At 39.3% G+C, this 13629-nt stretch overlaps 1 protein-coding gene across 1 annotated transcript in view; it reads right to left on the reverse strand.

Moving 5' to 3' along the window:
* Positions 1–512: 512 nt before the first annotated feature.
* The window catches only part of DSG1 (desmoglein 1), a 32807-nt gene continuing 19690 nt past the window's right edge, over positions 513–13629 (reverse strand). Inside the window, 8 exon segments of the mRNA XM_014458336.2 lie at positions 513–2636; positions 2639–3437; positions 4125–4330; positions 6285–6354; positions 6635–6768; positions 8274–8582; positions 11541–11680; positions 13102–13361. Of these exon segments, the coding sequence (XP_014313822.1) occupies positions 2380–2636; positions 2639–3437; positions 4125–4330; positions 6285–6354; positions 6635–6768; positions 8274–8582; positions 11541–11680; positions 13102–13361 (2175 nt within the window). The 3' untranslated portion in view covers positions 513–2379.

Raw genomic sequence — 13629 nt, forward strand, 5'->3', positions numbered from 1 at the left:
ACTGTTAGAATGGTTGAGGTCTTAAAAGGCAATTTTAAAAATTTAGGAATAAAAAGAATATCAATGTGTAATCCTAAAAAAGAACCCCCCCCAAAATAAAACCCCCAAAACAATTGAATTTGAAAGTATCTTCCTAGAAAGATTGATGAAGGATACTGCTATTTTTCTTGTATTTCCATGGTTTTATGTAACTGATGGATCTTAATATCAACAGTTATTAAAGATGGTCACTCTGGCATTTGTTAGAAACCTAAAAAACATACCTGAAGATACCAAGAGTCTCAAGAAAACACTTTTTTATGACATGTCATATCAAAGGAACAAGTAAACTACTTGTGACCACTCCCTTTAATTTATTAACTAATAATTGATTAATAATTATTTTTTTCTTCAAACTCCTGGGTCCAAGTATACTCAAGTATATTTGAATAAATGCCCTTTGACTTTATTTCTGGAAAAATGATCCATCATTAATGGAACCCCCAAATGGGAGAAAGAAATAAAAGAAAGACTCCCAGTGAATGACTTTATTTACACCTCTGCATTTGGCATGCTACAGAACATAACAATTTTACCAGTACATAGTCAACAGAGTTCAAATAAGATGTATATTGTGGCTTTGAAAATATTGACATCATCTGCTATAGCATAGAGCAGAACAGCTATAGGTAAAATAATTCATTCCCCAACCCCTTTTGACAAGTGTTGGAAGTTGAATATTCTTTGATCTGTAAAACCTTGGGAAACTTGAATAACGGGGGTAATAATCCTTACAAGATGTTGTCATATCCAGTTTTACTTTAATGAACTCATATTCTCACTGGATTTAGAAATGAAAAAAAAAGTTCCTTTACCATGCAATAGTAAATTTACTTCTGGCTAATAATGCTTTGATTCTATTTACAGACTTTTAACCAGGTAATACTGTATAGCAAACACACAGAAATGTACATTACTAAAATTTGAAGCTAGAAAAATATGCCATAGGATATAATTTGGAATCTATAAATTGGAGCATGTATAAACCAAGACCATATTGACAAATCAAATCAGAAATGTAAAGTTTATGCTTGTGCGAAGTCAGTTGGCAGTGGGATAGAATAATGCAATGGGATTGTCTAGTACAATTTCATTTGTGTTAACACAATATCATCGACTCTGTTAAAAGTTCCTACTTGATCCCTTCAAAATAGCAGCAGAGGGCTGTTCAAAAAAGTAGTAAATTCAATTCAAACTAACAGTGCAGTATTACTTGACTGAACAATTCTAACTTACCCCAGCAAACATTTTACATGTTCTAAACACTTTTTAAGGATAACCTTTAAAAAATTCCCCCAAAGCTTAACCATGCAGCCCAGCTTAAGTAAACCATTTTAACTGAGGAGCTGTATAGTAGAGAGCTGAATATAAATGAACAACACTTAACTAAACACACAATCTGAGAATACAGCGCAGTTCCCGCCTGCTTCCTGGGAAGGTGACCTGCCACTAGAGAGGACAACCGTGCCTCGTGTTCCCTGCTTCAATCTGAGAAGCACACTTGGCAGTTTTCCTTTCTTAAGTCAGAGCTGCAGCAGGAAAGGGAGACATGGGTGTGAAATCCTGCAACCTCCCCAGTAGGCGGTATCAGTCACTATTGCATCTACACTAAACACAAACTAGAAGCAGGAAAGTCTTGACAGAAGAATTCTAGCTGCAGCCCCATCTCAAGATTCAGACTCAGAGCAAATGGGTCAGTTTACCCCAAATGGACCTCGCCCTGTGGCCACTCTCTATGGAACTTCCCTCCCAGAAAACAGTCCCTAATCTGCGGGTTGTCGGAGTGCTTGGTGGCTTGTGGACTTGGCTATGGTGCCAGATTCTTGTTTCTTTAATGGTTAACCGTGGTCTGACTATGTGGTTGGATTTTTATTTATATTATCTATGAAATTGACAGGGCATTTGGCACAAATTTCGAACTCTTCCCACATACATGAACACATAGTGCATGTTTAGTTCTTTTTAAATATTGCAGGAAGTGCATAGCAAATCAAAAAATAGCAAGAGATTGATGCCAACTGCCATGTGAAGGCCGGCGCTTTTACCTGGCTGAGTTTTCTTTCTTCCACATGCTGGAGATGCACTGCAGGCCACACAGCAGCAGAGAATGCTGTCTCGTGACTCCATTGGGACTAATACAAGAAGAGAGTGAACCCGTGCTAAGGAGACCTCTTGCCCAACAACCCGTTTCCATCTGTTTTCCTCCTTGTGGTTGGAGGGAACTGTGCTCCACACTTTCCTTAGCACCTGGTTACTCATCACAAATCCCACTGTCAGCTTTTTGGGGTGGGAATTGGAGCTAACTCCCAATCCCTGAGGAAAAGTGTGCTGGGACCCTGGCTACTTAGTATATTGCACGGAACTGTACTTGGTGATTCGACTTCGGGCTGTGCTCGGGGAAGTGGATCCGAGGGTCTGGCTAAAGTGATGGTCAGAGGAGCTCCTCATATGGCCGATGGTGGCTGTCCCCCCCATGCTGCTACTCAGGCCTCCGCCTCCTCCCAGGCTGCTCAGCCCGATGCCACCACCACCTATTCCAGCTTCACTGCCAACCAGGCCACTGCCCACTGTGCCACTGCCACCAATGATCCCGCTGGGCCACTAAATCCAGTTACGCCAGAGCCAGACACAACCCTCTCGGTCACAATCACGTTGTGGGCGTTGGACAGGTCGGGGTGCACACTCAGGCCGCCCATCATGCCAGAAGTTGGCCGGATTACCCTTTCTGTCACTACCACGTTGGAAGACTCTCTGGGATCAGGGATGGTCAAAGTGGCGGGTAGACTTGAACCTGGAGCTATTATCCTTTCTGTCACTATGACGTTTGACCCCTCTCTTAGGTCAGGCATCTCTAGCATCCCATGCAAGTCGGCACCAGAGATGGGGCCGACCACCCTCTCTGTCACCACCACGTTGGAGGCGTGCCGATTGTCATGGATGTGGACAGAGGGCTTCAGAGTGCCAGAGGTGGCGTAGGACTCAGTCACAGTGACATTACCATAGCTCATGGGGTCAGGGATGGACATGGGATGCTGAACAGCAGGCCCAGAGGGGTAGGCACTCTCAGAGATGACCGTAGTCGTGCCATAGCATGGGGAGGTGGGTGGGCGTCCGCTAGCAACGGGCTCTGTTCCCTGCTGAGGGAAAATCGGTTCAGTGCTCTCAGGCCAAGGGAGATCAAAATCTGGATAGGATTCGACATTTTTCCCCAGGCTGATATCTGCCAGCTTCTTAAATTTAGGCCCCAGTGTATCCAAGAAACTGTCATCAAAGTCTTCTCCAATGAAGCTACAACAGCCCACAGAGCCAGCGGGGGAACCCACACCTTCAATATCATATATGAGCAGACAGTCATTGGACGGGCGCCCTTCGTCTTCATCGGCATAAGCATATGCTTTCTAAATTTGCAGAGGGGAGAGAAAACGAAGTCATGAGTACATATTTAACAACAGTAGAAGTCTTTATCTTAAGTTTTTCTTACATTACCAAAGAAAAATAGGAAAAACAAAATTCTAACATCTACTAGAGGTGTTCTAAAAATCATATAACTGCATGAAAGAATCTCCTTAGAAGTTATTTTAACTGTAATTCCAATAATATATTTTGATTTTTAAAATTTATTTAGGTGGACTTTATAATGGTGTACTTTGGACACAGAAGCACACACACAAAAAAATCACATGAATTATTTTGTAACCAAGTTAGGAGGAGGTACTTAAAAATGCTGAATTTGGAGTACACAAAATTGTGCTTCTTTTAGGTTTATTTGTACAAGTGCGATTGGTAGGAAAGAGCAGTTGGAGACGTGAAAACAGGGGTCCATCTGTGAATAAGCTTATTTGCCATGTGAAGGGATTTAGACTTCATGCCATAGGCAAAACACAGCTGGGGGCCAGTGGCTGTTCCTGAGTGGGGGAGCAGCAGGCCTCGGTGAGAGGGTTAGCTATAGTGTTAGCAGCGCCATCATGCGTGGAGGCTGAGAACCTGGCAAGGAGATGCCGGCCAAAGCCCCCGGGGAACAGTGGGAGCCTGGGGTACAGCAGTGGGTGCTAGACGGGGAGGAAGGCCTGGGACAGAGCCCTTACCTGGCAGAAGTAACTTTCCATAAAGTCCATGTTCAGACCTTCTCTACATTCCCTCATAGAATTTCTTCTTAATGTTCCAGAATATTCTTGGCAGATCTCAGGTGCTCCTGATGATTTAACTCCATCCTCTAGTTCAAATCCTGTCATTCTTTCTTCTCCTTCTATCTCTTGCATTTCTCTGCCACCATACTCATTTGTATAAACCCCTGAAAGTGAAGGTTTAAATTTACTTTATGTAGTGTGCTGCAGACTAAAAATCAGTACCTTACTTTTATGTATGGTTCTTCATTTAAGTATGCGTTTGTGAGCAAAGGAAAAGGTAAAAAAGAAAATGATACTTAAATACAGGAACTATAAATATATTCAGTTCAAAATAATAGTATCAATTAACTTGGTAACTGGGTAATTATTATTAATTATTTGTTGGTAATTATATGTTGAGCTAGAAGCAAGGGGCTGCATAGTGGTTACAAAAACCTATGCTTGACATTTTTATTTAAAATTTTTTTCAAGTACAGTTTACGTTCAATATTATTTTGTATTAGTTTCTGCTGTACAACATATTGATTAGATTTACAGTGCTCCCCCTGATATTTCCAGTACCCAACTGGCACCATACATTAAGAGGACTTTGATTTTAAATTAACAAAAATTGGGGGAAAATTACCTAAATTCTAAAAGTGAAATGGTATAAGAACACCCCAATGTACTATATTAGAAGCAGAGGGCCCCAGGAGAAGCCCAAGGACCACGCTTTCAGAGAAGAAGCCATGGCGACGGCGAGGGGAAAGGTCTGCCTGGGAGGCTTGAATTTGCACGTGGATGTGAGGGTGAATGGAAGCCTCACAGTATTCTCAGCAGGGGAGGTAAAGCCATGGCCTGGATTGTGGAGGTGCCGTGGACAGGGGCAGTGCTGACATGATAGATGCCATGCTTTCCTATTTTAAATATCGTGATTTTAGGGACAGTGCGTTTCCAGACGGCTGTTACTTTGGTGCCTTTCACTGTGCTTTGTGGAGGTCTGTGTAAATATTTACAGACTTAATGAGAGACTCAATGTATAAATAAAGTCTTAGAACTGATTGGATATCAGTGAGCAGGAAGATATAAAAGTTTCTACTTTTGACGTGGGAGGGGGGCGATGTTGGTGTTGTTACAACAATGGAGGCATGAGGAGGATATATGGTTTTAAATACTAGCACGTCCATGCTTTGCATAAGGTCCAGTTCTACAAGTTATAAATATTCCTATACTTCTTCCATTTTAAAGAGTCAACGTGGAAAAGTCATGATTACAAATTTGAGAAAGGCTGAGAGAAAAATAAGAGAATATGTATTCACCTTGAAAAAAAGAAAAGATGGCACAATTCTTTTCAAAGATACGAGGTTTCTAAAAGTCAGTTGTTCTTTTTATTGGAGTCACAGTTATTCGCGTACTGTGAAATGCTCATTCTCCCTGGGTTCTGCCTGGGAACTGGTCTAGACCTCTGTGGTAGGGCCGGCTGGACTGATAGTCTCCCCCATGTGCCTGGACAAACTCCACCACGTGCACACGCCTCAGAGGAGAGCGTTAAAAGATGTTGATAGTGTCTCATCCACTTACTTTCAGTCTGAGAAACTGGACAAATCTTTTCCAGTCAACCTTTCGGCTGATGCTGAGAATGGATGCAGTTTTTAGTTTTGTCATGATGACAGCTGAAGCCAGCATGATTCTGAACCATTCATGAATTGTGGAGGTGGAATCTAGTCTCAATAAATGAGCACAGATCTATTTTAATAGAGTTGTTCTTTCATTCTAATTAGCATTTTTGGGGGTACATAAGATTTGCTTTACTAGACAAAAAATAAACCACAAAAACCCATGCCCAAAATAGACTTGTGGTTACAACTCAGTTATTCTTTTCTACTTATAGACATCCTAATCAGGCCATTTCCTAAGTACTCTCTGATGATTGAAGAAGAGGTAAAAAATTCAACACATAAGAATAACAATTACTGTGGGTTTTCCCTTTTCATCTAATATGTAAATTAGTCATTTTAAAAGGAAAAATAGAAACAATTTTAAAGACAAATATAATAATCGAGAAACAGTGAGGTACGCAAAGAGAGAACACAATTCCTTCTGAGTCATTTGAGTTGTTAACATAAAAGGAAATTGTACCTGAAGTGTCAACACATTGGATTATATTCCCTCCGGGTGGAATTTGTGGTACAGGAATGGTGGTGATAATCTAAAAGACAAGAAACATCTTCTCATTTGTAACGACTCTTTTCTTTCTCTAGTTACACATTGGGTTAGTTCTCAAATTATCTCCGATGCTCTGAAAGAATGTTACTGAGGAAACTTTTGAAATCCATGTGAAACAGGAACTGCATTCAGAAAGCCTTCCCTGGTTATGTCCATCTAATTTGCAGGTACCTCTGCTTTCTCTCCATTGCCCCCGTGGCTAGCATGCAGAAGACTGAGTTTAGGTGACTACCACAGGTCATTTCTTACAGATTGGCACTTACCCCAGGCTCAGGCCCAGGTCCTTCCATTGCCCACGGATGAATTACCCCTTCTGAACATTCAGGAACAGGCTCGAAGCCGGCTCCGCCACCAGGGGCGCCTCCACAGTCACAGCAGATCAACAAGAATGGGACCACTGGGGGTGACAGGAGAGGAATATTGGAATGAGCAGAGGGGCCACAAAAGAAAAACTTGCTTTTTGTGATTAAATTTGAATCCCTAATATAACCCCATTTGATCCTAAAATTATTATAAAGGTTATAGAAAATAAACTGTATAATGGTGAGATACTACAATCAATGTGAGCTTCAGTATACTAGATTGCAATAAATTTTAATTTGTTATTTCAGATTCAGGTTACAAATAGTATCGTACTATGAACACAGATGATTCTTCTCCCTGTTACTCAGGAAAAAAGGGAAAGAGAGAAAAAAAGAAAGCTGGTAGGCCAGTCCACATGTTTGGTGTTTTGTGTTCCCTCTTCCATGTCTTTATTTTTCTCCTTTCACACATGCCTGCCTTTTTATTTCAACAGTAACATCTTGTTCATGCTTCAAGCAATTGTCCTCTTTGAGGCTCTTATTTGCCCTTCAATATCTTTTCTTGAAATTATTCAGGCACAAATAGAGAACCTTATGCTGCTTCACACTGTCTTTTACTCTCAATCAATTAGAAGTTTCTAGCCCAGAGCTCCTTACGTAATATGATCTTAAATAGCGGTTTGGAATGAATGGGTGGATGAAGAAAAGGATGTGTAAATGTTCTAAACAATAAGGAAGGAGGGAAAGAAAAAAGGAAGAGGGCAGGTGGGTAGGGGAATGGAGTAAGGATAGTGATGAGAGAGAGGGAAATGCTGGGCCAGCCCGGGTTCCAGAGACACGAGGGAAAGTCCGTGCACTCTTCTCGGACCTGCCTGCACCTTCCCACCCGCCACCGGGAGGACAGTGTGTTGTGTCCCGAATGTGTTCATAGGAACAGGCGTTAATGAAAAGCTCCACACACAGGCATTCCCTGTAGGCCAGTGGTTCTCAACCTTCCTAAGGCCGCGACCCTTTAATACAGTTCCTCATGTTGTGGTGACCCCCAACCATAAAATTATTTTCATTGCTACTTCATCACTGTAATTTTGCTACTGTTATGAATCGTCATGTAAATATCTGATATGCAGGATGTATTTTCATTGTAACAAATTGAACATAATTAAAGCATAGTGATTAATCACAAAAACAATATGTAATTATATATGTGTTTTCCGATGGTCTTAGGCGATCCCTGTGAAAGGGTCGTTCGACCCCCAAAGGGGTCGCGACCCACAGGTTGAGAACCGCTGCTGTAGGCTTTCCTGGCCATTCCAATCAATTGTTTCTCATTGTTTTCTCTGCTCCAATAGCAGTGGGACCTGCCTATTATGGGGCTTCCCATCACATTGAGATTGAATGTGAAAGAAGTTTTTATCTTCCACTGCCAAGCAATTGGCTTTTTAAAAATCTCATAAATCCAGCACTAGACGTAGAAGTATCTTGATAATTGAACACAATAAGAATTGTTAAAATACATTTTATCAAAAGATCAGAAAATGTCTCCCAATTTTTTTTTGGGGGGGGTGGAGGGCACCTGCGGATTGGTTGTTAAAGTACTTACATCCTAGGACCAAGAATCCCATGACGAGCAGTCCAATGCCAGCGGGACCAAAATGTACATTATCTGGAAACATGGGCACGCCTAAGGGTTCTTTATAGTCATCTGTTACACCTCCATCGACATTGCCATTGCCATTGTTGCTTTCTGTGTTGACAGTGACTTCACCAGTAGTAAGTTCACCTGTACCACCACCAGTACCAGTTCCACCTTCACTGTCGGTGTTATATTTTGGAGTGGTTTCAGAAGTTTTCCAGCCAGAACCTTGAAGATCAATATTAATTGTACCAGTACAAGTTCTTTGAAGACCATCTGTAACAGGGTTCAAAATGGAAGAAATCATTCATAAATTTAGTGTAGTCATTGTTGGGCATTATGAACTATTTCCTTTTTGCATCAATAGTTATTTCAATGTCTTTATCCTATTCATTCAGTAACTTCCCCAGTTCTCCCTTGTCCGTGACTCCTTTTGTAAATCAAACTGTTATGACGGTTAGTGCTCCTGAAAACTGTCTCCTGTAGAGAGAAGCGTAGACAGTAAACACCACCTTGTGTCTGCATTGGCCAGTGTTGCATTATAAGCTCTGGGGAGGCATTCCTAGACTACTGTTTGTTTGTTTTTTTGTTTTGTTTTTCACATTTCTTATATGAGAGCTAGATTTTTTTTTGGTAGTTTTATTGTCTTTCTTCTTCAATTATGTTTGTGCTTTTCCTTTTATGGGCTGACAAAATGAACAGATTGGGAGCAGGTTAGTAAATCATTTCTACAAAAATTTCTTAGTGTGAAAGCAGCATATTCCCAAACTCACAGCCACCAACCACTCACGGGAGAGGGAACTGGTGCTGTTGGAGGTGGGGAAATTTTCATTTCAGTAAGAAGGTGAAATACGTTTGTTTCACAAGCAGATATTCCAGTGTGCTTTCTTCTTGTCCTTCAAAGTTTCAGTAAGTTACTGTGTTCCTTGACTAAACACAGGGGTAGGGAGATTTGTTATTTGTTTCAACTTAATTGCTCAACCCTTGCCGTTTATTTCATCTAACCAACCAACCAACCAGTATTTCAAAACAATAGACTAATTTTTGAGTGCATTTGATACAAAAGGTGGTGCATCAGAATCCAGCAGCATTTTCATCGGCAGGTGCCTGGGGCTGAACTAGAGCTGTAGTGATGACTACAAATGGGCACAGGGTCGCTCTGTGGTGATGAGTATGTTTTCTGTCTCCTTTGTGGCAGTGTATGTATGAATACATCTGTCAATGCCTGTTACCGATATTGCTTTTGATATTTATTATAGATAATGCTATAAGGAACATCAGTGTGCATTCAGCCTTTTATATTTAGGGATTTTCCTAAGGTTATTGAAAACTGGGTAAAAATAAAGGAATGATTTTGTTTGACATTATTGTTCTTATCTCAATTACATAAATGTAAGCTCTGTTGTCAGACTTTGTCCATTGATGTAACCCTAGAACCCAGTACAATGGCTGACATTTGGTTAGGATTCAATATATAGATTCTGAGTAAATGAATAAAAAAGTCCCTGGAAGTATGTAACAGAGACAAGTTTAAATCCAATCTATGATATCAAATCCCATAATGTTATTGGCTTTGGTCTTATTTTTATCATTTTCATCACCTGTGATATTTATCCCCCTTTTTGATGAGAAAAGGCATGCTTTCTGTTTGCGATAAGCCTAACAATGTTGTAAGCAAAGTTTCAATTTTCCTTTCATGTCTCCAGTGAAGCTTGATGCTGGATGTAAAACTGGAGTAAACTAGCAATTACTTAAGGTCATTTCAGCACTGAATCAAAATAAGCTTTATCTTTAAATGGAATCACATTTCTGTTTGCAATATATATGTTTTAAAACTACTCTTATTTTGATTAATTGTGGAAAAAAACATTATAATTTGGTAAAAATTCTGAATTGTTGAATGACTTTAAAGGAATGCTATTTATTATTTTTTAAACTGCAAAGCAAGTGGAAATAGTCAACCCATTTTTAGGAAAATTGAATGAGGAAGAAAGAAGGAGAGGGAGGGAGAAAGAGCAATGGAAGTAGCAAGCTTTGCTTAGAAGAATAGTCTCGAGGCGCTCTCCTCCTTTAGGGACCAGCCTAAATTAATTTTGTTGGTTTTGAAAAGTAATATAAGCATGCTACCTCCAAATTGCTCAAACAAAGTTGTGCATCAACTTCCAAAGATTATATAAAGTTAAGTTAGCTTGGCGTCTGGCCTAACTATTTGAATATAATTTTATAATACATATAATTTAAAATTGCAATTATTTACATTAATAAAGAACTAACATTTATTGAAAGTCTAAGTCAGGGGTGGGCAACCCCTGGCACGTGTGCCAAACATGGCACGCCAGTAACTTTTGCTGTCACGCGAAACCCTCTCTTATAATCTTCCATTTACAATTTTTTTCTTAATATCGACTTTTTTATTTTTCAGATAAATTCAGTGTAGGTGCATCTTAGATAAATAAATAATTTTACATAACATGCATACGTTAAAAAAATAAATGTATTTTTCATCATCATATACTGTGTTTTAGTCGCTCGAATGAATTTTGTTATTTCTTCAAGGTTCTTCACATACGTACACCTTAAGAGATAACAAGTAGGCGTAACATGTTCTCAAAAAATTAGGGTTGGCACGCAGAAGAATTTTGAGTCAGAGATTTGCTGGTTTTGGCACGCACTCACAAAAAGGTTGCCCACCCCTGGTCTAAGTGCTTTACATGTAGTAACTCCTTAAATCCATATTGTTATTGTTCCATTTTGCAGGAGAAAAGACGGAAGGATAAATGGGTTAAATGACTTCTCTAAAATCCCATATCTAGTAAGTGATGGCACAAGATACCAATCCAGAGCTCATGGTCTTATCCACTAAGTTATACTGCTTTTCCTATCATTAAAGATTCGCCAAAACTGGTTTGGCTCAGTGGATAGAGCGTCGGCCTGCGGACTGAAGGGTCCCAGGTTCGATTCCGGTCAAGGGCATGTACCTGGGTTGCGGGCACATCCCCAGTGGGAGATGTGCAGGAGGCAGCTGATCGATGTTTCTCTCATCGATGTTTCTAACTCTCTATCTCTCTCCCTTCCTCTCTGTAAAAAATCAATAAAATATATTTAAAAAAAAAAGATTCGATTCTGTAATAGCCAATATGATAACTTTTGTTGAAAAAAGCATTACTTTGAAATACAATTAATTAAAATATATATTGAAATTTTAGAAGGAAAAATGTTAAATTGATCTCTTACCGTCTATAGATAGAATTGTTCCTTGGTATTTTCCATTAAGCATATTATATTGTTCCATGGTAACTTGATTTCTCAAAGTAATAATGCCCGTTTTTGAGTCAACAGAGAGCAGGTCAGCTGGATTATTTCCCATTACGTATCTGTATTTGAAAGATAATAGTATAAATTAATGTCAGCTATCTAAAAAGCAGAGAGAAAGAGAGATTTTATTTATAAGACATGTCTCTAGTCGGTAGTTAGAATCCCTGAATACAGTTTTCAGTTATTAGATACACTTTCTCCGTTTTTCAGGGCAGTCCCAGCTGTTTGAAGACATTTGGAAACAGACAAAGCTCTCAATTTAAGAAAAAAGAATGATTGAGCAGCTATTTCCGATGGAATGTCTCTTATGCCACTTGGTTGGCAGAATGATCCTTTGATGCTTGCGGTCTCATTTTCATTTGGTTTAGGAAGCATCGGAACTACTCTGGGAGACCCAAATCCTAGGACTTCCTGAGCTCATTAGCAATTCTAAATTATTCTCTTACCAAAGAACGTATGTCTTCATTAGCTTGGCCACCATCCCCTCCCTATTTCTACTCCCCTTCTCCACATACACAATAACTAATCAGGACTTCTTTTGAATTCCAAACTGCGTAAGTCCTTTCCTGATGCTTCTGTCCTATTTTCTATTGTCTTCCTCTCCTCATCTTTCACTTCCATGTCTTTTTTTTTCTCATTTACATTTGACAAAAGAAATACTGGTTAGCAAGTCTCTGTCTTAGGTGTGGTGCTAAACTCAGAATAGAACTTTGAGAGGACACAGGGGTGGGTGTTGGGGTTGAGGGGTGGGAGGTGACCTGTCCTCGGTGAACTACATCTGCGGGGTGAGAGTTATCAGTAGTGGTGGACAGTGCGGTAAGAGCTGTAACACAAACACTCACCTAGTGTGAGAAGAATGCGGAGAAAGCACTTTAAAATCTAATTTGTGAGATCTTTCCCCCATTGTTAGTCTTGGTCACAGCACATGTTTAAAACATATGTGCACATATACACAGATTTTTTTTTATGATCAAGTAGAAATATTTGGATATACAGAGTTTTAAAAAATTATACAGCATGATTTTTCTTTAAGTCACTTTTCATGCCAAAGTTAATATTGGCCAATACTAAGTGCTTATTATAGTGAAGAAAATAACTAAATCTAACTGGATTCAATCTGGGCAAATTTGCAATGGGAAAATTAGTCCATAAAATTCCGGAGTAAATTATCTTGGGATGTGGTAATCAGCTAATTGGTCCATAAAATATATAAACATAGGAGTGTCAAAGTTTAAAGATACAATATTTTCACATTTTGCATCTTTATACTTTTACATCTTACATGTTGCACAATTTTTTATTTTTTTGTAAGTTAAGCACTCTAAATTAAGTGTTAATTCAGTAGCTAGTACTTTTTATGATTAAATGATGGTTTCAAAATAATGAAAAAATATTTAAATTCATACTTAAAATGTCAAAAAAGAGCATATGTACTTCATTCAATATGTGATGGAAATTCGTTGGAAAATGTCAGTCTTACCTAACTTTTGTTGAAGGTCCTCCAGCGTCCAGGTCAGTAGCTATAAAATCTCCCACTCTATAATTCTGTCCCATGTTACTAGTTACTACGAATGTCTTTGAACCTGGACGGAACACTGAGCCTTCAATTACATTTAGCACAGTCACGGAGATTGCTGTCGCTGTGAGCTTATATTGAGACATAATTGATTGATGAAATTCAGCTTTATTTCTAACACCGATACTGAGTTGCAGATTCTTCATGGCTTCATAATCCAAGGGCTAGTAAATACAGAATGAATAGTTTTACTACAAAAAGAAAAGAATTCTAGAAGAAAAAGAAATCCTTTGATAATAGGCAAATAAATGTTTATGCCTAGAAAGATGATATTAATTAAATATAAATACATACAATGTATTCTTTATCTTTTTTTAAATTAAATCTTTATTGTTCAGATTATTACATTGGTTCCTCTTTTTCCCACCATAACTCCCCTCCACCCAGTTCCCACCCCACCCTCCGCCCTCACCCCCACCCACTGTCCTCATC

The sequence above is a fragment of the Myotis lucifugus genome, unplaced genomic scaffold (assembly GCF_000147115.1).
Source record: "Myotis lucifugus unplaced genomic scaffold, Myoluc2.0 scaffold_93, whole genome shotgun sequence".
Taxonomy (NCBI): domain Eukaryota; kingdom Metazoa; phylum Chordata; class Mammalia; order Chiroptera; family Vespertilionidae; genus Myotis; species Myotis lucifugus.